We start from the raw sequence: 26,472 nt of genomic DNA, 5'->3' as shown, positions 1-26,472 counted from the left end.
GAAGGTCAAAGTTAGAAGCTCCCATCCTAAATAGACAGAGACGAGAGAGATTGAGGAACAGAGAATGGAGTAGAATCAAAGCGGAGTAAGCCTAGATCCTGGTCTTGCCCCCTTACCTCATGTGTATCCAAACTCAACTCACTAAATCCAGCACTATCGGTAAGTAACAGCGGCAGACTTTCCTGTCCGACTATTCTCTAATGTGCATTTATTTTGTTAAAACTGTAATATGTAGCAATAAGGAAATAATTGTCCATTAGTTCATAGCTGGCTGCACATTCATTTTTCTGGATTTTTTTTCAATGAAATTAAATTGTCACAATTAGCTCTTTAACTGCAGTCTGGTCAGTGGATTCATTCAAGTTTAATTATTGTGCCTGAACGATATTTTATTGAAGCTGGTTGCTTTATCTAGGTGCTAGTTACAACATTAGAACACAGAGTCCACTTAATAGGAGTGACCAGGGATGCAGAAAGTGAGGAAATATTCCAGGTAGAGCTTGTAATCCACTTTATTTTAAAACCTTGATTAGATCTCCTCGCCTCCTTCTCTGTGCCAATGAAAAGAGCCTCACTTTCTTTAGCATTTACTGAGAACAAAGCTCTCACATTCCTGGTGAAACCCTTCACCCCACACTCATTACCTCAGAAAGCCAATTGAGAATTGAATATAGCCTTGTGACTGTGGTCTAACAGATTATTGGAATGTGTTTAACATCGTCGCTTTGTTCCTGTGCTCCAAATGCTTATTTATAAAACCCTCAACCGACATGCATTTTTTTGATTCATCAACTTATCCCACGTTTAAAGATTTGCATCCTTTTTTTTTTTAAATCTTTTTATTGGCTTTACTCATATTTATAAACAGTTGTTGTGTATATACATTACATTTTTCTTGCCTGCGCTAATTTGGTTTATTTTATAGAGGTTTGTTTTGTCCTTCATTTGACTAACTGTATGTACATTTTGCTGCCCCCTCACCCCCCCCCCCCCCATTGGTTTCAGCACCCTTCCTCTTCTCTTGTGGTTTCCCCATCTCCCCCCCCCCCCCCCCCCCCCCGGTTGCGCAGTCCTTTGGTTCTTCATCTTTTTTTTTCCCTGGCTTACTCCTCGTTGCTGGCCTTGAACAGGTTTCGGAACAGGCCGACCAACTGCCCCCAAGTATCCAGGAAGCCTTCCTCTGACCCTCGGATGACGTATTTGATCTTCTCCAGATGGAGGAATTCCGAGAGGTCAGCGAGCCAGTCTGCAGCTTTGGGCGGTGCTGCCGATCACCAGCCGAGCCGGATTCTCCGGCATGCGATTGGGGAAGCGAAAGCCAGGGCGTCGGCCCCCTTCTCCATGTGTAGCTCTGGCTGCTCCGATACCCCGAAGATTGCCACTATTGGGCATGTCACCCTCAACCCCACAATCTTGGGCATTGCCTCGGAGAAGGCTGACCAGAACCCAGCCAGCTTGGGGCAAGCCCAAAACATGTGTGTGTGATTGGCCGGGCCCCTTTGGCACCGTTCACATTGATCCTCCACCTCCGGGAAGAACCTGCTCATTCAGGTTCTGGTCAGGTGCGCTCTGTGCATCACTTTGAGCTGCATTAGGCTTAGCCTTGCGCAGGAGGAGGTGGAGTTCACCCTACTCAATGCTTCACTCCAGAGTCCCCATCCCACTTCTGTCCCCAGTTCATCCTCCCATTTTTGTCTGGTCCCGTCCAGTGGAGTCCGGGTTCTGTCCGGTATCTGTCCGTATATTTTCCCACATAGCCCCCCTTCTCGCTGTTTGTGCCTATCAGGTCCTCTAGTAGTCATCTTTCTGGGGCCCCAGGGTACCCTGATGTCTCTTTGCGGAGGAAGTGCTTTATTTGGATGTGTCTCAATTCCTGTCCTCTTGCTAGTTTCCTTCTTCGTCAGTTCGTCCAGTGTCGCCAGTCTGCGCCCTACGTGGAAGTCCCTGACCGTCAGTGTGCCCCAGTCCTGCCTCCATCTTTTGAAGGTGGTATTTAGCATGGCTGGGGGGAATTTGTGATTGCCGCAGATGGGGGCCATAGGGGACAATTTGTTTATCCCGAAGTGCTGTCTCAACTGGGTCCACGTTCTCAGCGTGGCCGCTACCACTGGGCTCGTTGTGTACCTTGTTGAGGAGGATGGGAGTGCTGCTGTGGCCAGGGCCCGGAGGGTTGTTCCTTTACAGGATGTCTCCTCCATTTTACCCAATCTGTGTCGGGTTCTTGTACCCATCCCCTCACTTTTTCTGCCATTGCTGCCCAGTGGTAGTATTGTAGGTTTGGCAGAGCCAGGCCCCCTCTGACTTTCCCTCTTCTCGGGTTCTTGCCCCCCCACACAAATGCCTGTCTATGTTTTGGAAAAAGGCCTTGGGGGTGAAGATCGGGATGGATCTAAACAGGAAGAGGAACCTTGGCAGTACGTTCATCTTGATCGTCTGCACTCTTCCCGCCAGGGAGAGTGGGAGTGAGCCCCACCGTTGAAGGTATTTTCTTACTTCTTCCACCAGGCTGGTCAGTTTCCACTTGTGGATCTGTGTCCAGTCTCTGGCTATTTGGATCCCCAGGTAACGGAATCTGTTCTGGGCCGTTTTGAACGGGAGCCCCTTCAGCTCTGTCCCTCCCCTTTTGGGTTCACTGGGAATGTCTCTCTTTTGTCCAGGTTACGTTTGTAGCCCGAGAAAGTTCCAAACTCTTTCAGTATTTGCAATATTGCCTCCAGTCCCTCCTGTGGCTTCGAGACATAAAGGAGCAGGTCCTGCATGGAGTGAGACTCTGTGCTCTCTGTCCCCTCTCCGGATTCCCCTCCAGCTTTTTGCTTCCTGCAGGGCTATCGCCAGGGGTTCGATCGCTAGCGCGAACAAGAGTGGGGACAGGGGGCAACCCTGTCTTGTTCCTCTCTGTAGCTGGAAGTATTCAGAGCTGGCGGTGTTAGTTCAGACACTTGCTTTGAGAGTGTTGTACAGGAGCCTCACCCAGGCGTTGAAACCCCCTCCTAGCCCAAACCGTTCCAGTACCTCGAGAAGGTAGCTCCATTCGACTCTGTCAAAGGCCTTTTCTGCATCCAGGGAGACAATCACCTGTGGTGTTCTCTCCCCGGAGGGGGACATTATTACATTCAGCAGCCTCCTGATGTTCGCTGTGAGCTGCCGGCCCTTGACAAAGCCCGTTTGGTCCTCTGCGACCACCTCTGGTCTCTCCAGCCTTTTGGCCAGTACCCAGTATTTTTGCATTGACGTTCAGCAGTGAAATGGGTCTGTATGATCCACATTCCGTCAGGTCTTTATCTTTTTTGGGTATTATTGAGATTGTGGCCTGCACTAGCTTTGGGGGCAGGGTGTCCCCTGCCAGTGAGTCTGCGAACGTGTCCCTTAGGTGTGGGGCCAGGACTGGTGCAAAATTTTTGTAGAAATCTGCCGGGAACCCGTCGGGTCCAGGTGCCTTCCCCACCTACATGCAGCTGATGCTCTCCATGATTTCTCCCATGTCTATTGGTGCTTCCAGCTCCCCCTGTCTGTCTTCCCCCACCACTGGCAGTTCCAGTCTGTCCAGGAACTGTTTCATTCTGCATCCCGGTCAGGGGGTCTCGGAGATGTACAGTCTCCGGTCGAAGGTCTCGAATGCCCAATTGACCTCCTTTGGTTCTGTTACCAGTCTGCCTTTGCTATCCTTAACCTGCGCTATTTCCCTCGTGGCTACCTGCTTTCTCAGCTGGTGAGCCAATAGGCAGCCAGCCTCGTCTCCGTGTTCATAGAAGGTCCCCCGTGTCTGGCGCAGTTGGTACACTGTGTTCCTAGTGGGTAGCAGGTTAAAGTCCATTTGCAGCTTTTTCCTCTCCGCCAGCAGCTCTACGGTCGGATCTCGGAGTACTTTCTATCGTCTTCCAGAATAGAGTCCACTAGCTGTTGACTGGCCACCCTCTCTTCCCTGTCTCTGCTTGCCTTGTAGGCTCTGATGTCTCCTCTGATCACTGCCTTCAGTGCCTCCCAGAATGTGGAGGGTGAGACCTCCCCGTTTTGGTTGTTACTAACATAATCGCCTATGGCCTGCGATATTTTATGTCGGCCAGGAGGTCTGTGTCCAGCCTCCATGTGGGGCGCTGGGCCTAATTTGCATCCTTTAATCCCAAAGTCTTTATACTCTTTTAAATTTGACCATTTAGTGACTATTTCCTCTCTCTCCAAAAATGTATGAGCCGCACATTTTTTCATATGATGTCGATCTGATCAGTCTACTGATCTGCTCGTCTTACCTTGAAGCAGTTTATCCTCCTCGTCACAGAATAACATATAGACACGGTTTGGAGCCACCAAGATTTATATTGCACCTGTGTGAAAACTATCCATTCACCATTATTACCTCTTTTCTGTCCTCTTTGATTCCATGCTGTCACACTCCCTTTAATCCCTGAAACCCTAGTTTTAGCGACAAGCTTCCTGTGACACCTCATCAAACAGGTTTTGCTGGTTAAACGTGTGTGCAGAGGATGACATCTGTGGTAGTGAGAGATCTGATAAGTCGCATTGAAGTGCATCGTTGAGGGGATGGTGAAGAAAGATGTACCCAGAGAGGGTTTGATGTTGCTTTTGTCATTTGGACACATGAAGAAGAAAAAGGCATTGCTTGAGCACAGAATATCCCAAAATGCTTTACAGCCAATTAAGTGCTTTTGAACTTAATTGGGGGCAGCAGGGTAGCATGGTGGTTAGCATCAATGCTTCACAGCTCCAGGGTCCCAGGTTCGATTCCCGGCTGGGTCACTGTCTGTGTGGAGTCTGCACGTCCTCCCCCTGTGTGCGTGGGTTTCCTCCGGGTGCTCCGGTTTCCTCCCACAGTCCAAAGATGTGCGGGTTAGGTGGATTGGCCATGCTAAATTGCCCGTAGTGTCCTAATAAAAGTAAGGTTGGGGGGGGGGGGGTTGTTGGGTTACGGGTATAGGGTGGATACGTGGGTTTGAGTAGGGTGATCATGGCTCGGCACAACATTGAGGGCCGAACGGCCTGTTCTGTGCTGTACTGTTCTATGTTCTATGTTCTATGAACTCACATTTGCAATCAAGAAAACATGGCAGCTGATCTATCCACGGTAAGTTCCCACAAGCTGCGATAAGATAGCAAACATCATTTTTGTGTGATATTGATAGAGGGACGAACATTGTCCAAGATATCAGTGAACTCTTCGGTTCTTCAGGTTAGTGACATAGGATCTTTACATCTATTTGAGCAGATGGTTGGTTTTAACATTGCATCGAGGGGGAAACATCTCCAATAGCGCAGCACACTCAGCTCTACACTGGAGTGTCATTCTTTATTTTCGCACTCAAGGCCTGGAATAGGATTTGAACCCACAACTGCCTGACTCAGAGGCAAGGGCAGGCTTGACACTAAATCAAGTGGAAATAATTAATGTTGACCTCAAGCAATTCTCTGCTATCCTGCAACAGATATATAAGGTAGCAAAGTATCTTTGATGCACAAAAACTCTAGTAATTGTGTTCACAAAACATTTTATGAACTGAAGGAATTTTTGTGAATTCATTTAGCTTTTAAACAGCAAAGAATTATTCAGAAATCAATATTGGCTGTTTGAAGATTTGATTGATTGATTAGATTTATTATCACATGTACCGAAGTCCAGTGAAAAGTATTTTTCTGTGGAGAAAGGAACGTACACAGTACGTACATAGTAGACAAAGCGAATAATGAACTGAGAACATTGCCAAATGGTACATCGACAAACAGTGATTGGTTGCAGTGAGGAACAAGGGGCCAAACAAAGCAAATACATGAGCAAGAGTAGCATAGGGTGTCGTGAATAGTGTTCTTACAGGGAACAGATCAGTCCGAGGGGGAGTTGTTGAGGAGTCTTGTAGCTGTGGGGAAGAAGCTGTTCCTATGTCTGGCTGTGCGAGTCTTCAGACTTCTGTACCTTCTGCCTGATGGAAGGGTCTGGAAGAAGGCAATGCCTGGGTGTGAGGGGTCTCTGATAATGCTGTCTGCCTTCCTGAGGCAGCGAGAGGTGTAGACAGAATCAATGTGGGGGTGGCAAGCTTGTGCGATGCGCTGAATTAGAGACTGAATCGGAGTACATAATGAAACTTGTAGCTTCTGTTGTGCAACTCCAAATTTAAATTGAGTTAATATTCAACATATAAACAAGGAACAGGAATAGGCCACTCGGCCCCTCGAGCCTGCTCCACCATTTAGTAAGATCACAACTGATCTGATTGTAACCCCAACCCCACATTTCTGCCTATCCCCAATAACCTTTCACCCCATTGTCAATCAAGAATTTATCTTGCGCTGCGTTACAAATATTCAAAGACTCTGCTTCCACCGCCATTTCAGGAAGAGAGTTCCATGTGTTCTGATGTCAGTTCCACCTCTGTGTCATCAATGGTAAGAACTGAATGGATGTCTGGCTCTGCTCTGCTTGTGTGAAGTGCCAGATCGCTGTCTCACATCTCAGAGTTCAAGCACAGCAATGGAAAAGGTCAGGGCAGGGCAGCATGGTGGCACAGTGGATAGCACAATCGCTTCACAGCTCCAGGGTCCCAGGTTCAATTCCGGCTTGGGTCACTGTCTGTGCGGAGTCTGCACATCCTCCCAGTGTGTGCGTGGGTTTCCTCCGGGTGCTCCGGTTTCCTCCCACAGTCCAAAGATGTGCGGGTTAGGTGGATTGGCCATGATAAATTGCATTTAGTGTCCAAAATTGCCCTTAGTGTTGGGTGGGGTTACTGAGTTATGGGGATAGGGTGGGTTGGGGATAGGGTGGGTAGGGTGCTCTTTCCAAAAGCCGGTGCAGACTCGATGGGCCGAATGGTCTCCTTCTGCACTGTAAATTCTATGTAAAGATGTGCATGTTAGGTGGATTGGCCATGATAAATTTCCTCGTAGTGGCCAAAGGTTAGGTGGAGTTACAGGGATGGGGTAGGGGAGTGTGCCTGGGTAGGGTGCTCTTTAAGCAAGTCGGTGTGGACTCGATGGGCCAAATGGCCTCCTTCAACACTAAGAATTCTATCAGGCCTCACGTCCTGTTGGAGAATAGTGTTTGTAGGATTGTCATCTATCGTAATAAACTGGGTGTGTACAGATAAATATAAGGAGTTAAATCAATAGAACACAGATGGGATAAATGCATTGCATCACACTGCTTTGCTGTTCAAATGATACCATTATCATGAGAATGTTTCATGATTGCTTTAAACAAGATATAAACATTTAAAAACTTTTTAAAGACATATCCAGGTGTGAACCAAAAGACTCTCTCTAGTCTTTTGAATAATTAAATAATTAACGTTATAGAATTTACAGTGCAGAAGGAGACCATTCGGCCCATCAAGTCTGTGCTGGTCTTCTGCACCTTGGCCAGGTCATTGCTACTGCAGGAACAGTAACTCGAAGGTTTATTCACGTGTTTCCTGCGGATGTGGTTTCCAGGGAACCTCGTTACTTTCGGACAGATTGGCCAGTTGTCATCTCTCTCTGTCTCTCTCTGTCTCTCTCTGTCTCTCTCTGTCTCTCTCTGTCTCTCTCTGTCTCTCTCTGTCTCTCTCTGTCTCTCTCTGTCTCTCTCTGTCTCTCTCTCCGGGGCCTGCATGTGAGGAGGGTTCCTGGCTAACGTTAACAACAGAAAGACTTTTGTGCTGGCCTTTGGAAAGAGCACCCCATGTAGACCCAAACTTCCAACTTATCCCTGTCGCCCAGTAACCCCACCTAACCTATTTTGGACACTAAGGGCAATTTAGCATGTCCAATCCACCTAACCTGCACGCCATTGGACTGTGGGAGGAAACCGGAGCTCTCGGAGGAAACCCACGCACACATGGGGAGAACCGGGGGCTGGTTTAACACAGTGGACTAAACAGCAGGCTTGTAAGGCAGAACAAGGCAGCAGCGCGGGTTCAATTCTCGTACCGGCCTCCCCGAACAGGCGCCGGAATGTGGCGACTACGGGCTTTTCACAGTAACTTACTTGAAGCCTATTTGTGACAATAAGCGATTATTATTATTAGAATATGCAGACTCTGCACAGTGACCTAAACCGGGAATCGAACCTGGAACCCTGGAGCTGTGAAGCAACAGTGCTAAACACTGTGCTACCCTTAACATGTCAATCTTGCTGGGATTGTTAAATACCCAATCTCACAGTTTATAATCAGCATTGTAGTTATTTTTCTTTTAAATATTTTTATTCTCCTCCTGTTTTCACATTTTCTCCCAAATTTACACCCACCAACAATAAACAATAATCAGTAACGAATGTAATGTCAATCCCCATATCAATAACAACGGTCCCATCCTCCCACCAAACCCCGGACGTAAGCCCGCATGTTAACATGAACAAATGACAAAAAGGAATCGGGAATCACCCATAATCACCATTAACACATACAGTCCCCCTCCCAACCACCCCCCCCCCCCCCCCCCCCCCCACTAATGTTCGATGTTATCCAGTTCTTGAAAGTGCATAATGAATAATACCTATGACTTGTAGAAACCCTCCATCCTTCCCCTCAGTTCAAACTTAACCTTCTCAAGAGTCAAGAATTCCAACAGGTCCCCCCGCCACGCCAGGGCACAGGGTGGAGAGGCTGCTCTCCAGCCCATCAGGATTCACCTTTGGGCGATCACCGAGGCGAAGGCTACATTTCCCTCTGTTCCCGTTTCCAACCCCGGCTGGTCTGACACTCCCGGGGGCCCAGGTCAAGTTTCACGTGCACCACTTTAGAGATTACCCTAAACACCTCCTTCCAGTAATCCTACAGTTTTGGACAGGACCAAAACATATGAACGTGATTTGCAGCATTTTAGTTATAGACATCACCTTAAATGTGTCTCATCTTAAGTGAGTTTGGAGGCAGCTAGGCCACTTCAAGGTTAGAGCTTTAGCTCCATCGCTTTTTGTGAAGATTTTGAAGTGTTTTTATTGTAATCAAACAGGTCAGTGATACGTGGGGAAACTCTCTGGTTGAGGAACAGAGCTGCAGCAGGATGTCCTCTGGAGATACACGGATCTGTAAAAAGAAAAATGCCTACACGGCTGTGAAAGTGGATCCCAACGATGATTACGTTACCCCAGGGGCATTTGAACTGGAGCGTCTGTTCTGGAAATGCTCTGCAAAGTTTACTCACGTTAATGAAGTTTGGCCAGACATTTACATTGGAGATGAGTAAGTTCCAGATTAAACTGCAAAACTTTACCAGTTAAGGCTGTATCATTTATATTTGTATATTAAACGTTTAATACTTGCTTTGCACGGGGCAGTAAAATAAAACTAAACATAAGAACATAAGAACTAGGAGCAGGAGTAGGCCATCTGGCCCCTCGAGCCTGCTCCGCCATTCAATGAGATCATGGCTGATCTTTTGTGGACTCAGCTCCACTTTCCGGCCCGAACACCATAACCCTTAATCCCTTTTTTCTTCAAAAAAACTATCTTTCTTTACCTTAAAAACATTTAATGAAGGAGCCTCAACTGCTTCACTGGGCAAGGAATTCCATAGATTCACAACCCTTTGGGTGAAGAAGTTCCTCCTAAACTCGGTCCTAAATCTACTTCCCTTCATTTTGAGGCTATGCCCCCTAGTTCCACTTTCACCCGCCAGTGGAAACAACCTGCCTGCATCTATCCTATCTATTCCCTTCATAATTTTATATGTTTCTATAAGATCCCCCCTCATCCTTCTAAATTCCAACGAGTACAGTCCCAGTCTATTCAACCTCTCCTCGTAATCCAACCCCTTCAGATCTGGGATTAACCTAGTAAATCTCCTCTGCACATCCTCCAGTGCCAGTATGTCCTTTCTCAAGTAAGGAGACCAAAACTGAACACAATACTCCAGGTGTGGCCTCACTAACACCTTATACAATTGCAGCAAAATCTCCCTAGTCTTAAACTCCATCGCTCTAGCAATGAAGGACAAAATCCCATTTGCCTTCTGAATCACATGGTGCACTTGTAAACCAACCTTCTGTGACTCATGCACTAGCACACCCAGACCATGGGCTGTGCGGAGTCTGCACGTTCTCCCCATGTCTGCGGGGTTTCCTCCGGGTACTTCGGTTTCCTCCCAGTCTAAAGATGTACAGGTTAGGTGGATTGGCTGTGCTAAATTGCCCCTTAGTGTCCAAGGATGTGCAGGTTAGGTTACAGTGTTACAAGTATCGGTCAGAATGGATTGGCACAGACTCGATGGGCCAAAGGGCCTCCTTCTGCACTGTAGGGATTCTGTGTGCCACACCAAATTGCCCCTTAATGGGAATTATTTTTAAAAAAAAAAGAACCCCATTGCAGCTCACTCTATAAATACATTTGAATGGACTTAAAAAGTTCCCATAAAAAGAGTGATGTTAAATGATATCCTCATACCCCGAGGATAAATCCTGAAGAAATAGTAAAGAAAGGACACTTTTTCTTTTCCAAAAACGCTCAAAGTAGTGAAGAGGCTAGTGTATTGGTTTCAAAACCGGAACATTTCCCACTAAATAAATGTTTCTCAAAGTTAATCTTGATTTTGTATATTTTAACCACAGGGTGATAGCATTGGACCGATATACAGTTGAAAAGATGGGTTTCACTCACATACTAAATGCAGCCCATGGCCGTTGGAACGTGGACACAGGAGAGGAATACTATCGGGAGATGCCTATTGATTATTATGGTGTACAGGCTGAAGATATACCGACATTTAATTTAAGTGAATTCTTCTATCCAGCTGCCCAATACATTGACAGTGCACTAAGTACATCAGGATGTAAGTGATGTCAGACACCTTTGACCATAGTTTCTGCAGGCTAAAATAGCACAGATTGGAGGCGCAACTATTTATTAAATATTCAGGAATATTTTTTCATCGATTGCCCTCTGTTAACTTACCTATTCCCACTCCGCACATGGCTCAAAAGTAACTGAACTTACAAAAACAAAAATTTTTAAAGTTATTTTTGAAAGCGATTTTATATATCATTGCACGCGGCTTAAAATTCAATCTGTGCAACACATTGCTCTGAACAGGACAGAAATTCTACTTTTATTTCTCACCCTGTTCTCTCAAAGCTTCTTGATTTTCAGAATTCTCTACTTCACAAAATTATTTCCTAATAAGAGGAGCAAACATCTTTCACAGGTAGCAATCCGTGTTGTTTGTTTTAATTTACTTTTCTTTTTGCTGAGCTGATTAGGGAAGCTGGAATTGCTTTCCGTGGAACAGGGAAGGTTAAGGAGAGACTTAACAGAGACGCTTAAAATGAAGGATTTCAGGGCAGCACGGTGGCGCAGTGGCTTAGCATTGCTGCCTCACGGCGCCGAGGTCCCAGGTTCGATCGCGGCTCTGGGTCAATGTCGGTGTGGAGTTTGCACATTCTCCCCGTGTTTGCCTGGGTTTCGCCCCCACAGCCCAGAAATGTGCAGGGTAGGTGGATTGGCTATGGTAAATTCCTCCTTAATTGAAAAAAATGAATTGGGTATTTACTCTAAATTTATAATTTAAAAAACCCAGAAAAATGAAAAATAAAAAAAATGAAGGATTTTGATACCGCAGACCACAAAATATATGAAATGAAATGAAATGAAAATTGCTTATTGTCACGAGTAGGCTTCAATGAAGTTACTGTGAAAAGCCCCTAGTCGCCACATTCCGGCGCCTGTCCGGGGAGGCTGGTACGGGAATCAAACCGTGCTGCTGGCCTGCTTGGTCTGCTTTAAAAGCCAGCGATTTAGCCGAGTGAGCTATAGGAGCAGAATTAGACCATTCGGCCCATCGAGTCTGATTTGCCATTCAATCATGGCTGATTCTCCTGTTTCCTGTTTCTCCTGTTTCTCATGCTCATTCGCCTGCCTTCTCCTCATAACTCCTGATTCCCTTATTTATCTATAAATCACCTTATAATCAAGAATACCAGATTTGTGTTTGCGGTGCTTTACCGACAGGGCTACAGACCAAGAGCTGGAAGCTGGAATTCAACAGAAAAGCTCTTTCTTGGAACATTAAAAACTAGGAGCAGGAGTTGGCAAATTAACCTCTCAAACCTGCTCCACCATTCAGTATGACCATGGCTGATCTCGCCCTGGCCTCAACTTCACTGTCCTGCCCGTTCTCTGTAACCCTTCAACCCATTACCAATTAAAAATCTGTCCATCTCCTCCTTAAACTGACTCACTGTCCCAGCATCCACCAGAGTAGATATGGAAACGTTATTTCCAATGACAAGAGGAAGACACACTTTAAGGTAAGTGCCATAAAGCATTTGAGGGGCGGTGAAATGGATGATCTTTTATGTAATGAGTTCTTCTGAACTGGAAAAGACTGTTTTAGAGGACGGTGTAAGAAGATTCAATAATAATTTCAAATGGGAATGGGATCGAAAGTTGGGAAGATCTGTAGGGCTATGGAGAAAGGGGCGACACTAATTAGATAGCTCGATGGGACAAATCATCACTTTCGGTGCTGCACCACTCGTGGTTTCAATCTTCTGTTTCACAGGCCGGACTCAGGAACCAACAGCACCAACTTGGGACTGCTTATAATAAATTGGCTTTAAATTGCTTCTAAAATTAGGCGCAACTTCATCCCAGAGTTATGTAAGCGGAGGCAATAGTTGTCCGGGACTGAAATCGTCAGCAGTGTTCTCAAGTAGCAGAATTCATCATCATCCCAAACTGACAAGAACATTGCTGTTTTAATCTGATGTCCAATAAAGTCATCTTCAAATACGATGTAACATTACTGCACTGCTGGACCGCACTGAGCATTAGTCATGCAATCTATAAATGCTGATCATTAATAGGTTTATTTAGCACTCTGCATTAGGCAATGATACTTCTCAGCAGTGAGCCTGTCAACAATAGATTGTATGACGAATTCTGTGCGGTAGTGCTGTAGTGCGGTAATGTTACATCATATTTGAAGATTACTTTATTGGACGTCAGATTAAAACAGCAATGCTCTTTCGGTTTGTCAACCCATTGAAAAACGTAAAGTCCATGCGGGTGACTAAAAGCCAAAATAAGAATAATCTGATTATTAATAACAATGATAAATTGAGCCTATTACTGTCGTCCCTGGTGAAAGGTACTTCAACAGGACTTCAGTTCAGAATTAAAACGTTAGCTTTATCACTGATAGTGCAGCAGGAACACAGACAGAACAGGCCTGTAATTTTTTCTAAGCCGTATTTCCCAACTCCTCACTGGGTTTCATACCAACTTTTCCACAGTATTGAAATTCAGACTCAACTTTAATTTTAATGCAAGATTCGTTTTGCCAACATTTGAAAGCCTCGCTTTAAGAAATCGGGAATGTTGTCACCTGTAACATACCATCATTTCTTGCTATCTGCTCATTTAAACCAAGCACTTACCATTCACTGGGTATGTGTTTAAATCTACCCAATGTAGGTTGTCGATTACCAACTACCCCAAACCGCTCAAAACTCAATTGGGGTCAGGACAGGAACTAATTATCTAGGATCCTAACACGCTTTGCATCAAAGCCTAAGGGTGGCACAGTGGTTAGCACTGCTGCCTCACAGCGCCAGGGTCCCAGGTTCAATTCCTGCTTTACGTGACTGTGTGGAGTTTTCGCGTTCTCCCCGTGTCTGCGTGGGTTTCCTCCGGGTGCTCCGGTTTCCTCCCACAGTCCAGGTTAGGTGGATCGGTCTTGCAAAATTGCTCCGAGATGGGATTACAAGGATTGGACCTCTTTCAGAGGGTCGGTGCAGACTTGATGGCTAAAATGGCTTCTGTACTGTAGGATTCTATGATATGATGTGATGAAATGCTGAAAAAGACTGAAGGTCAGAAATAGAAAGACAGTTAACATTTCAGGTTGGTGACCTTTCAACAGCACAGGTTCTGCATTTATGTTTTGCTCTTTGCCAATGAGTCTGGCTCATCATTTTGAATGATGCACCGGATGAGTCAGATACTATGGTGGCTCCCGGGGCACACACAACCATTAGGACCTCAATCAATGGCTATTCATTATTGGTTAGCTTGGACTGTCAGCTGTTTAATCAGATGCAGCCAATCCAAACGTTTTCTTATGTTTAAATTTGAATGCTTCAAAGGCGGATCGAAAAATTCTATATTATATTTGTGCATTAAAAAAAAAGCCCATGAATTTGGCTTAGTTCCAGCTGATCTCCTGGGATCTGGGGTGTATGTGGGACCAGTGGCTCTCATATTGCTGATGTATCTTTCCATAACTTGTAATTGTTCAAAACAATTTGTCCGACAAATAATATCGTGTTCCTTTTCCAGCTAAGCTCTTTGTCCATTGCGCCAGGGGGCGAAGTCGGTCGGCCTCACTTGTCCTGGCTTACCTGATGATCTACAAGAACATGACGGTGGTGGATGCAATTCAACAAGTAATTAAACATCGGTGCATTTTACCAAACCGTGGATTCCTGAAGCAACTGCGGGCACTCGATATAGAGCTGGCAATGCAGAGGAGTTTTGCCAGAAATAACGTCAGCACGAATGGTGATGCAGAAGAAATTTGTTAACAACGTTTTCTTATGCACAACCTTTTCTAATATTGAAAAGTTCCGTCAGCTAAAAATAAGTTATTTTCTGATATGCAAAGAATGCTTCAAAAAGCAGATTACTGTTCCTGATATGGCATCTTCTTGTCCCCAAAATGTACACAATTTTATAATGTGATATAATGAGGAACTACAAAACTGACATGTAAGCTGAAATTGCAAATTCTTACATTTGAATATGTTTTGACTATCTTAATCTACAGCCACAAGCATTGGCCAAAATAAAGTTAAAGCTCCAAATGTACTCTAGCAATAAAAAGAAAAGAAAATAGAGAGTCATTGCCTTCAAAATGGTCAATATTGGACAGAATTATACTTGTAACGTTGAGTTTGTAATATTTTTTGTGTAAGTAACAATGCAGATAAATTATATTTTACATAAGAACACAAGGCTACTGACTCGACTCTTGAACTCTTTGGGCCTCCTCCACCATTCAGCATGATCACAGTTTCTTAATAAAATATTTTTATTAAGGTATTTGAAAATGTTTATAATATTAACATAACCAATGACATCGACATAGTATATTAAACATTTCCCCCCATCTTAATCTTCACACACCCCAACCATACAACAACAATCCGCTCCCCCCCCCCTCTCCCCCGCTCCTTGGAATTCTGTTTCTGCCGACATTTTAATTTTCCCTGAGAAAGTCGACGAACGGCTGTCACCTCCGGGTGAACCCGACCATTCACCCTCTTAAGGCGAACTTTATTTTCTCGAGACTGAGAAACCCAGCCATGTCATTAGCCCAGGTCTCTACACTCGGGGGCTTCGAGCCGTCTCCAGGCTACCAGGGAGGTAAAGGCCAAGACGTCGGCCTCTTTCGCCCCCTGAACTCCCGGCTCTTCCGACACTCCAAAGATCGCCACCTCCGGACTCGGCACCACCCGTGTTTTTAGCACCGTGGACATTGCCTTAGCAAAACCCTGCCAAAACCCCCGAGGCTTCGGGCATGTCCAAAGTATGGGGACATGATTTGCTGGACTTCCCGCGCACCTCGCACACCTATCCTCAACCCCGAATAACTTACTCATCCTAGCCGCTGTCTTATGTACCCAGTGGACTACCTGAAATTGTATCAGGCTAAGCCTGGTGCCCATGATGAGGAGGTATTAACCCTGCTTAGGGCATCCGCCCATTGCCCCGCCTCTATCTCTCCTCCTAGCTCGTCCTCCCACTTTCCCTTAAGCTTCTCCACCGGAGTTTCCTCCACCTCCGGAAGCTCTTGGTAAATATCCGATACCTTCCCCTCTCCACCCAGGTACTGGAGACAACTCTATCCTGTATCCCCCGTGGCGGCAGCAGCGGAAAGGTCGGCACCTGTTTTCTCAGGAAGTCTCGCACCTGCAAATACCTAAACCCGTTCACTGCTGGCAATTTAAATTTATCCTCCAAAGCTTTCAAGATGGGAAAGCTCCCGTCTATAAATAGATCCTCCATCCTTCTAATTCCTGCCCTTTGCCAACTACGGAACCCACCATTCAGCCCACCCAGTACAAACCTATGATTATTCTAAATCGGGGTCCAAACCGATGCTCCCTCCAACTCACTTATATCTCCTCCACTGCCCCCAGATTCTCAAAGTCGGCACCACCACCAGACTTGTGGAGTATCGGGCCGGTGAGAACGGAAGAGGCGCCGTTATCAGTGCTCCCAAACTTGCGTCTTCACATGACGCCGCCTCCATCCGCTCCCATGCCGACCCCTCCCCCACGACCCACTTCCTCATCATGGCTATATTAGCCGCCCAGTAGTAGATGCAGAAGTTCAGCAGCGCCAACCCACCCTCCCCCCAACTGCGTTCCAGCAAAACTTTCTTCACTCGTGGGGTTTTACCCACCCACACAAAGCCCAAAATAACCTTATTCACCCGCTTGAAAAAGGCCTTTGGGATGAAGATGGGGAGGCACTGAAAGACAAACAGAAATCTGGGGTGGACTGTTATTTTCATGGTCTGTACCCTCCCCGCCAGTGATAGCGGGAGCATGTCCCATCTCTTAAAGTCCCCTTCTATTTGTTCTACCAACCGGGATAGGTTTAAATTGTGCAGTTCTTCCCATTCCCGGGCCACCTGGATTCCCAGATATCGAAAGCTCTTCCCTACCATTCTAAGCGGCAGCTCTCCCAGTCTCATCTCCTGTCCTCTTGCCTGGATTGTGAACATTTCGCTTTCCCCCCCCAATGTTCAATTTACACACCAAATAATTGGCAAATTCCCCCAGGATTCGCATTACTTCCCCCATCCCCTCCAACGGGTCTGAAATATACAAGAGCAAGTCATCTGCATAAAGTGAGACCCGGTGCTCCACCCCCCCCCCCCCCCCCCCCCCTCCGAACCAGCCCTTTCCAGTTCCTAGAGGCTTTTAATGCCATGGGCAATGGCTCTATGGGCAGAGCAAACAGTAGAGGGGAGAGGGGACACCCTTGCCTCTTCCCTCGGTGTAGTTTAAAGTACCCCGACCTCAGCCGGTTCGTACGCACACTCGCTACTGGTGCCTGATAGAGCAACCGCACCCAGTCAATAAAGCCCTCACCAAACCCAAACCATCCCAGCGCCTCCCACAGGTAGTCCCACCCCACCCGAACAAAAACCTTCTCCGCATCCATCACTACCACCACCTCCATCTCCTCTCCTTCTGAGGGCCTCATAATAACATTTAAAAGCTTTCAAACATTGGCCGTGAGTTGCCTGCCCTTTACAAATCCCGTCTGGTCTTCCCCAATCACCCCCGGGATACAATCCTTTATCCTTGTGGCCAGTATCTTAGCCAGCAGTTTGGCCTCCACATTCAGTAAAGAAATTGGCCTGTATGACCCACATTGCTCTGGATCTTGCTCCCGTTTCAGGATCAATGAAATCGAGACCTGCGACATTGTTGAGGGGAGGACTCCCTTCTCTCTTGCTTCTCTCGCAGTGGGCTCAATATCTTTGAAAATTTCTTCTAGAATTCCACTGGGTAGCCGTCAGGACCTGGTGCCTTGCCCGACTGCATGCCCTCCAGTCCCTTGATTATTTCCTCAATCTTAATTGGGGCTCCCAGCCCTTCCACCAGATCCTCATCGACGCTAGGGAACATCAACTGATCCAAAAACTGCTTCATCCCCTCCACCCCAGCTGGGGGTTCCGACTCATATCATTTACTATAGAAGTCCTGAAACACCTCGTTCAGCCCCGCTGGGTCCAAGACAGTATTCCCTCCTCTACTCTTTATCTATCTCCCTGGTCACCTCCCTTTTTCTGAGCTGGTGCGCCAACATTCTGCTTGCCTTTTCCCTGTACTCATAAATCGCCCCCTTTGCCTTCCTCAACTGTTCTACCGCTTTCCCTGTGGTCAACAGCCCAAACTCCGCCTGTAACCTCCGCCGCTCCCTCAGTAGCCCCGTGTCCGGGGCCTCCGAGTATCTCCTGTCCACCTGGATTATCTCCTCCACTAATCTATCCCTCTCAGGCCGTTCCGCCTTTTCTCTGTGGGCCCATATTGAGATTAATTCCCCTCTGACCACTGCCTTCAAAGCTTCCCAAACTGTCACTGCAGAGACCTACCCCGTATCATTTGTTTCCAGGTAGTTCTGGATGGACTTGTTCACCTGCCCACAGATCGCTTTGTCTGCTAGCAACCCCACATCCAGTCTCCACAGTGGGCGTTGTCCTCTCTCCTCACTAACCCACAGATACACCCAATGTGGGACATGGTCCGACACTGCAATTGCCGAGTACTCGGTATCCACCACCTTCGCTATTAGCGCCCTGCTCAGAACAAAAAAGTCGATGCGAGAGTATACCTTGTGGACATGTGAGAAAAAGGAAAATTCCTTCGCCCTTGGCTGTGCAAATCTCCATGGGTCTACTCCCCCCATCTGCTCCATAAACCCCTTCCAATTCCTTTGCCACACCGGCCTCCTCCCTGTCCTGGATTTTGACCGGTCCAATTCCGGATCAATGACAGTGTTAAAGTCTCCTCCCATGATCAGGTTATGTGACTCTAAGTCTGGGATCTTACCTTAAACCCGCCTCATAAATTCCACATCGTCCCAATTCGGAGCATATATATGTTCATGAGTACCACCTGCACCCCCTCCAGCTTCCCACTCACCATTATGTACCTACCCCCCTTTGACACAATTCTCCCTGCCTCGAATGTCACTCGTTTGCTGATCAAGATCGCTAACACGTGGTCTTTGAGTCCAGCCCTGAGTGGAATTCTTGGCTGACCCACCCCTTTCTCAACCTCATCTGATCTGTAACCTTTAGTTGGGTCTCTTGTAGCATTGTCACGTCCGCCTTCAGCCTCCTCAAATGCGCAAACACGCGAGCCCTCTTGACCAGCCCATTCAGCTCTCTGACGTTCCATGTAATTAGCCTGGTCGAGGGGCTTCCAGCCCTCCCCCCTCTGCTGACTAGCCCTCAACATGATCACAGTTGACCTTCCGCTTCACCACACTAACTTTATACTCCTCAATTCCCCCGAGTATCCGAAAGTCTATCGGTCTCTGTCTTTCTGTCACGTCATTGGCAGGTAGGAGGCAACATTTACAAGCCAGATGGGATGCTCCAGCTGAGAGTCCTGCTGGCGTGAATTGGTGCAAGTATTGAGGAACATGGCCATCTGTCTCCCAGTACCATTTAGACAGTCACTCAATTTCTCAAAAATACACATCCCTAATGATGAAGTGAAAATGGTCCCACCTGTACCCCAATCCCTTACAAATTATGCTTTTAAAGTGGTGGAAGCCTTAGAAGTGGTTTTCACACAGTCAATTTTATTGCCTTCTGAAGTATTGGAGGCAATGTGTACAGCTAGGAGGTTGAATGCTTTGAAATGGATTGTTTATGTTGAAATTCACACTCCATTGCCTGCTAATGCCTTGGTACAAACCTGGATGAAAGAGCTGAATGCTAGAGGTCAGAGTGATTGCCCATGACATCAAGACAGAATTTGATCGAGTATGGCATCAAGGAGCCCCAGTTAAACTAGAATCAATGGGAATCAGGGGAAAGCTTTCCGCTGGTTGGCACAAAGGAAGATGGTTGTGGTGGTTGGATGTAAATCATCTCAGCTCCCGGATATCACTGCAGGAGTTCCTCAGGTAGTGTCCTAGGCACAACCATCCTCAGCTGCTTCATCAATGACCTCCTCTCATAAGGGATGAGGTTCACAGATGACTGCACAATGTTCAGCTCCATTGCAACTCCTCAGATAATGAAGCAGTCCATGTCCAAATACAGCAAGACCTGGACAATATCCAGGCTTGGGCTGACAAGTGGCAAGTAACATTTGCACCACACAAGTGCCAGGCAATGACCATCTCCTGCAAAAGATTGTCTAACCATCACCCCTTGACATTCAATGGCATTGCCATCGCTGAATCCCCACAATCAACATCCTGGGGGTTACCATTGATCAGAAACTGAACCAGGGCAGGTCAAAGGCTAGCAGTCCTAACTCATCTCCTGACCACCACCCCCCCCAGCCCCCCAAATGCCTGTCCAACATCTACAAGGCACAAGTCAGGAGTGCAATGGAAATCTCTCCATTTGCCTGGATGAGTGCAGTTCCAACAACACTCAAGAAGCTCAACACCATCCAGAACAAAAAGCCCGCTTGATTGTTCCTCCTTCCACAAACATTCAAACCCTCCACCACTGACAAATAGTGACAGCCGTGTACACCATCTACAAGATGCACTGCAGTAACTCGCTAAGGTTCCTTAGACAACACCTTCCAAACCCACGGCGGTTACCATCTGAAGGACAAGAGCAGCAGATATCTGGGAACCCCACCACCTGGAGGTTCCCCTCCAAGTCACTCACCATCTTGACTTGGAAATATTTTGCTGTTCCTTCACTGTCGCTGGGGCAAAATCCTGGAACTCACGCCCTTACAGCACTGTCGGTGTACCTACATCTCGGGGCCTGCAGCGATTCAAGAAAGCAGTTCACCACCACCCTCTGAAGGGCATAAAGATGGGCAATAAATGCTGGCCTAACCAGTGAGACCCACACCCCATAAATTAATTTTAAAAAAAAAGCATTGTGATTAACAACTCACTGGAACCTGAAAGCAATGAATCAGATTGTTTATTCTTCCAGCTCTGCAGAGATCCATTATATCAGGGTAGCAGCTGTTTCCCAAGCTTCAATTTGGTTTTAATGACTCTGCCTCTGTTCTCAAGTGCTTCCCAGAAAGTGAAGGGGCAGCCCTTGTTCACTGCTCGTGTACTAAGTGGCAGACTCTGCGATGCGGGGTGGGGGTGCTGCAGTAGCAAATGTAGATCGGAGCAACCTTTAAAAAGGGTGCTCCGATTTCAGGGGTGCAGAAGTGTCTGAGAGATTAGGTCCTGCCCCCTCTCATTTGCAGCGTGGATCCTGGTGTGCCCTGGAAAACCCCATTTCTCAAAATGTTTTTTCCAAGTGCCACGGGGACACGTCAGAGGCACTCCTAGTGCCAGCAGGCTCCAGTCCCGGTTGGGTACTAGCGGGAATATGCAGACTCCGGAAGGGAAAATCCTGGCCAATAGCTGAGCACCCACAACCCTCTAGGATAGGGAATTTCAAGACTCCAACCATGATCAAGGAGAGTTGTCTTTTTGCTGCACACTTGGTCTACTTGTGGAGCCTGAGGAGATTGCAGAGCTGGGGGGTAGAGTAGAGCAGAGTAAGGCCATGGAGGGATGGGAAAAGAAGAATACGAATTTAAAAATCAATAAATTGCCAGGTCAGGAGGGAAGGTAGGTGGGTGAACAGGGCTGGTGAAATTCAGAACACATAAATCGAGACCTTTTGATGAGCTTACCTTTCACATCTTTTGTCCTCTCTGGGGACTGCCATTAGCACTCCTTCCCCTTGGTATCTGTGGCCATTAGCACCCGGTTTCCCTGGGTTTCTGTGGCTATGACTCATCTTTCATTCCTACTCCACAGTATAAATATTTCCCACTCTCTCTGTCTGCTAGCTTTGACAAAGAGTCATCGGACTCTAAACATTCGCTTTTTTCTCTCCCCACAGATGCTGCCAGACTTGCTGAGATTTTCCAGCATTTTCCCTTTCGTTTCAGATTCCAGCATCCGCAGTAATTTGCTTTTATCTTTACGGAGGGTACAATGAGAGTGGCTTTATTAGAACATTTACAAATCAACCAGTGGAAGGGAAGATCAAGCTAATAAATGGTTGATGATGAAGATGAATGCCAGGTCCAACAAGAGTCTCTTTCGACTGAGAACATACTTATCTACCAGCTGCTTCACATACTTTCCACAGCCAAGACCTCTGCCAACATAGTCATGTCATTGGCTATGCTCTCACCACAGTTACCAACCTTGCAGGAGAGAAACTGGAAGCTTAAACCAGCATACTGCTTATGTACGAGAGAGTGCGCCAGTGGTTAATTGTCAGTGGGCAAGATCCAGCTTCAACAAAGTGCCAGAAGCTGGTGATATTTTCAGTTTTAAGCATTCTGAACCCTCGTATTTGGAGCAAATCCCTGTCGGGGATGGAGATTTGTCACTTCCGGTTATAACCACTTGCCCTTGGGCTTATTTCCATTTACTGGAAATGGGCTTGCTGGCCTCTGCCACAATGTAATGAAATGAAATGAAAATCGCTTATTGTCACGAGTCGGCTTCAATGAAGTTACTGTGAAAAGCCCCTAGTTGCCACATTCCGCCGCCTGTCTGGGGAGGCTGGTACGGGAATCGAACCGTGCTGCTGGCCTGCTTTAAAAGCCAGCGATTTAGCCGAGTGAGCTAAACCAGCCCCTGTCCAGACCCCAATGTAGTGCCAGGGTTAAAAATCACTGTCACAAAGGGAAATAAAAAGCAGAAAAAAAGCACGGCAAGGGAAAAACATTTAACCGGAAATCTTGTCTTTCTTGGTTGAGTCAGTGCATGACCTCACTTGAGCATTTACAAAAGCCCCTTTTTATCTTGCTGGGAAAAATCCCCTTGGGCAGAAATGTGAATAATGGACTGAAAGGCTGCAAGCCTGTGTTCAAAAAGATCAAATGGTGGGAAGAATGGCAGAGATATGGGCATTTTTACATGTTGTGTATCCTGATGGGACAAGGTTATAGAATCATAGAATTTATAGTGCAGATGGAGGCCATTCGGCCCATCGATTCTGCATCAGCCCTTGGAAAGAGCACCCTACCTAAGCCCACAACTCCACCACATCCCCACATCTCCACCCTATCCCCGCAACCCACCTAATCCTTTTTGGACACCAAGGGTAATTTGGGGCAGCATGGTAGCACAAATGGATAGCACTGTGGCTTCACAGTGCCAGGATCCCAGGTTCGATTCCCCACTGGGTCACTGTCTGTGCGGAGTCTGCACGTTCTCCCCATGTCTGCGTGGGCTTCCTCCGGGTGCTCCGGTTTCCTCCCACAGTCCAAAGATGTGCAGCTAAGGTGGATTGGACATGATAAATTGCCCTTAGTGACCAAAAAGATTAGGAGGGGTTATTGGGTTACGGGGATAGGGTGGAAGTGAGGGCTTATGTGGGTCGGTGCAGACTCGATGGGCCGAATGGCCTCCTTCTGCACTGTATGTTTAGCATAGCCAATCCACCTAACCTGCACATCTTTGGACTGTGGGAGGAAACCGGAGCTCCCGGAGGAAACCCACGCAGACATGGGGAGAATGTGCTGACTCCGCACAGACAGTAACAGTAACTCTGGGAATCGAACCTGGGACCCTGGAGCTGTGAAGCAACTGTGCTACCCTAGCTAAGTTACTCTCCATTACCTCACATACCAGGAAGAAGAGGTGTCAGTGCATACCAATGATCTAAGATCAAAATTCATCATTAACAATTAATCACCTGACAACAGATTTATAAAATTTGTTATAATTTCCCATTTTGTATGCAACCTAAAGTGTAACAATTTGTGGGTGCTAATTTGAGCATTTTACATTCCCAAAAGGTTAACAGCAATTTGTTTTGCTGCAACAGGAAACTCTGTCTATTCTGAATAAATAACGTCACCTGGCTCCTGTGCACATGCTCTGGTGGGGTGTGGCGTCGAAAATTCTCTTGGTCACGGAGAAATACTGATTGAGTATTTGTACTGAACAATCCCTTCAGAATAATATTCTGTTCTCACACTAACAAATACATGGATTGATACATACACAGTTGAACTCAAGGAGATCTCTGAGAATACTGAAACGATAAGAGCTGTTCAAGTCCATGAAGTTTACCCCATTAAGTTTACAGAGCAGGTATTGGAATATACAAAAACCTGTTTATGGTCGTTAGTGGTTCAGTACATTCTTCCAAATCGCTCCATACTCAGCAACTAAAGGTTTCAAATTCATCACTTTCTTAAAAAGTATACACAAGAGGGCAGCGCGGTGGCCCAGTGGTTAGCACTGCTGCCTTGCGGTGCTGATGATCCGGGTTCAATCCCGGCCCTGGGTCACTGTCCATATGGAGTTTGCACATTGTCCCAGTGTCTGCGTGGGTGTCGCCCCCACAACTCCAAAAGATGCACAGGGTAGGTGGATAGGTCACACTAACTTGCCCCTTAGTTGGGAAAACAAATGTTTGGGTACTCTTAAATTTAAAAAAAGTACACAAAATGCTACATTTTTAGTTTTGTAATAAGTTAACTTGAATTTGGTTCTCACATGGGTAAGATCGATTTGAATAGAATCAATTAGGTAGCACATTTAGATTAAAGTGAGATGCATTTAACTTCATAACCAGTTAGAGAGTCCATAATAAAGCAACAATCAAATGGGTTTGAATTATATTGAATGTATATGGACATCAGATTTCACAGGTCTCAGTTAATTGCATCTAGATAGGCTTAAAAAACAAAATAAGGTGAACTCCTATCGGCCTTTCAGTCAGTAGAAGGCAGCACGGTAGCATGGTGGTTAGCATAAATGCTTCACAGCTCCAGGGTCCCAGGTTCGATTCCCGGCTGGGTCACTGTCTGTGTGGAGTCTGCACGTCCTCCCCCTGTGTGCGTGGGTTTCCTCCGGGTGCTCCGGTTTCCTCCCACAGTCCAAAGATGTGCGGGTTAGGTGGATTGGCCATGCTAAATTGCCCGTAGTGTAAAGTAAGGTTAAGGGGGAGGTTGTTGGGTTACGGGTATAGGGTAGATACGTGGGTTTGAGTAGGGTGATCATGGCTCGGCACAACATTGAGGGCCGAAGGGCCTGTTCTGTGCTGTACTGTTCTATAAGACCCAGAGAAACTGGGCAGAATTCTCCCAACAACCCGTGGTGAGTTTGGTAGGGGGCGTCGCAGGAGCCAAAAACAGTCAGAAATCCACCAGTGTAAAATCACATTGAAATTCCCCCAACGGTGGGTCGCTCTTCCCATTGGCAGATGGTATGAATTCAATTTGCATCTCATGAATGCTCATTAACGGAGCTGCTCACCAGCATTCCAATCTTGTCACGCCAACAGGAATTTACATTGGCTATTGCGAATGAATGGCATGCTCAGGTTGGCATAAACTTTGCCATAGTGCTGTGCTGCTCCTGATGCCCTGTTTACCACTCTTGACGGGGCAGACGGTTTCCTGCCGATCATCTTCATGCCAAGCTGGTTTTCATGGACAGCACTGAGCTGCTTGATCCGTGGACCTCCCTGTGCCACTGAGTCAGATCAGTAAGTGCCGGAGATTGGGGAATACAGGGGTCTTCATCCCCAAGGTGCCACACAGCAGTGCCGGACAGGACTGTGCTGTGGGTCTCATGCAGCCACTGTAAGAAAGGTCTGATGTTCGACCCGGAGTGGAGTGAGAGGTGAGGCTGGAGGGCGAAGGGGATGAGATCCAACAAAGGAAATTGAGGCAACGTGAGAGGAGGGCTGTGCAGGGCAGGAGGTGAGGAAGAGCTCATGATAGAACACAGAGGGACAAGGGGGTAGAAGGTGAACAATGGAAAAGAGAGGGAAGACTGAGGGGAGGGAAGGTGGGCCCTGACAAGGCTGCACGCAACACTCACAAACAAAGGGGTCAAAGGAATACCACATTGCTTACTGGAAGGGGTGTTGGATGAAGACTCCACATGCAGTGGGTGGAGGTCAGAGTGGGGCATAGGCACCTCACAGGTGGTGGGCCTGGGGAGCAGGTGCACAGTCTGTTTAATACAGGTAGGCTGTAGAGAGTGATAGGAATGTTATGGATTGATGTTTAAATATAGCCCTGAGACCTTCAAACCAGTCAGCTGAGGGTGGGCGGACAAATCAGATCCCACTATTCTGGTCAGTGGGACAGACGCCACCTCACTCAAGTCTCAAAATGGGAGAATTCCACTCAGTGCAGCTGGATTTCCAGCAGAAGGCCCTGCAGAAACTGGAGGCATAAAATTATAGTATTGGTCTCAGAGACTTTTACACACAAATCATAGGGAAACCAGGTTAAAAGCAGAGCAAGCACTAAAAGGGCTGGTTTAGCACAGTGGGCTAATCAGCTGGCTTGCAAAGCAGAACAAGGCCAGCACCGCGGCTTCAGCGCCGGGTGTGTGACGGGCCTGGTAGATGCTGGGTGAAGCCTCCCACAGGCATCCAGAGGACCTCGCGGAATCTACCCAAATCTCGTGAGGCGCGCAACTAGAATCCCGCCGACAATGGCATGCTAAAGTAGGCTTTAAACCTTTAAACCATCCTTAGCTGCTATCTACTGGCCTCCTTAGCGAGGCCTCAGCCGGGCCACAAAGGTAGACCAGGCTGAACTTCACTCAAGGGGCTGGGTGGTAGTCCTCCCAGGCACATCGGAGACACGTGGGTGGCCAGATATAATGTAGGGTGGCCCCCTGGTCCTTCCCCTGGAATGCCGACACCTCCAGCCAGGAGCACCCAGGGTAGCACTGCCAAGGGTTAAGGCCCAAGGGGGCCATGCCCACGAAAGGAGATGGATGGCGTTATGGAGGGTGGGGGTGCAGGGCAGGTATTTGGTGTTTGGGGGAGGGG

General features: G+C 47.1%; 1 protein-coding gene across 1 annotated transcript; it reads left to right on the top strand.

Annotated features, from left to right (window-relative positions):
- LOC119956199 (dual specificity phosphatase 29-like) lies at positions 1–14,937 on the top strand. Its single transcript, XM_038783204.1, has 4 exons — positions 1–159; positions 8,938–9,167; positions 10,532–10,752; positions 14,259–14,937. The coding sequence occupies exons 2-4, from the start codon at positions 8,989–8,991 to the stop codon at positions 14,501–14,503; spliced, it is 645 nt and encodes a 214-aa protein (XP_038639132.1). The 5' UTR covers positions 1–159; positions 8,938–8,988; the 3' UTR covers positions 14,504–14,937.
- The last annotated feature ends 11,535 nt before the right edge of the window (positions 14,938–26,472 follow it).

Source organism: Scyliorhinus canicula, chromosome 22 (assembly GCF_902713615.1).
Source record: "Scyliorhinus canicula chromosome 22, sScyCan1.1, whole genome shotgun sequence".
In the NCBI taxonomy this organism is placed as follows: Eukaryota; Metazoa; Chordata; class Chondrichthyes; order Carcharhiniformes; family Scyliorhinidae; genus Scyliorhinus; species Scyliorhinus canicula.
The sequence above is the reverse complement of the archived record's forward strand: the minus strand, read 5'-3'. Positions and strand labels throughout refer to the sequence as shown.

What these genes read in the sequence shown, in the direction of transcription:
- LOC119956199 (XM_038783204.1), top strand. Translation starts at nt 8,989, where the DNA reads ATGTCCTCTGGAGATACACGGATCTGTAAAAAGAAAAATGCCTACACG. An exon ending in GACATTTACATTGGAGATGA is followed by an intron (nt 9,168 to 10,531) that starts GTAAGTTCCAGA and finishes TTTTAACCACAG; the next exon opens with GGTGATAGCATTGGACCGAT. An exon ending in TGCACTAAGTACATCAGGAT is followed by an intron (nt 10,753 to 14,258) that starts GTAAGTGATGTC and finishes TTCCTTTTCCAG; the next exon opens with CTAAGCTCTTTGTCCATTGC.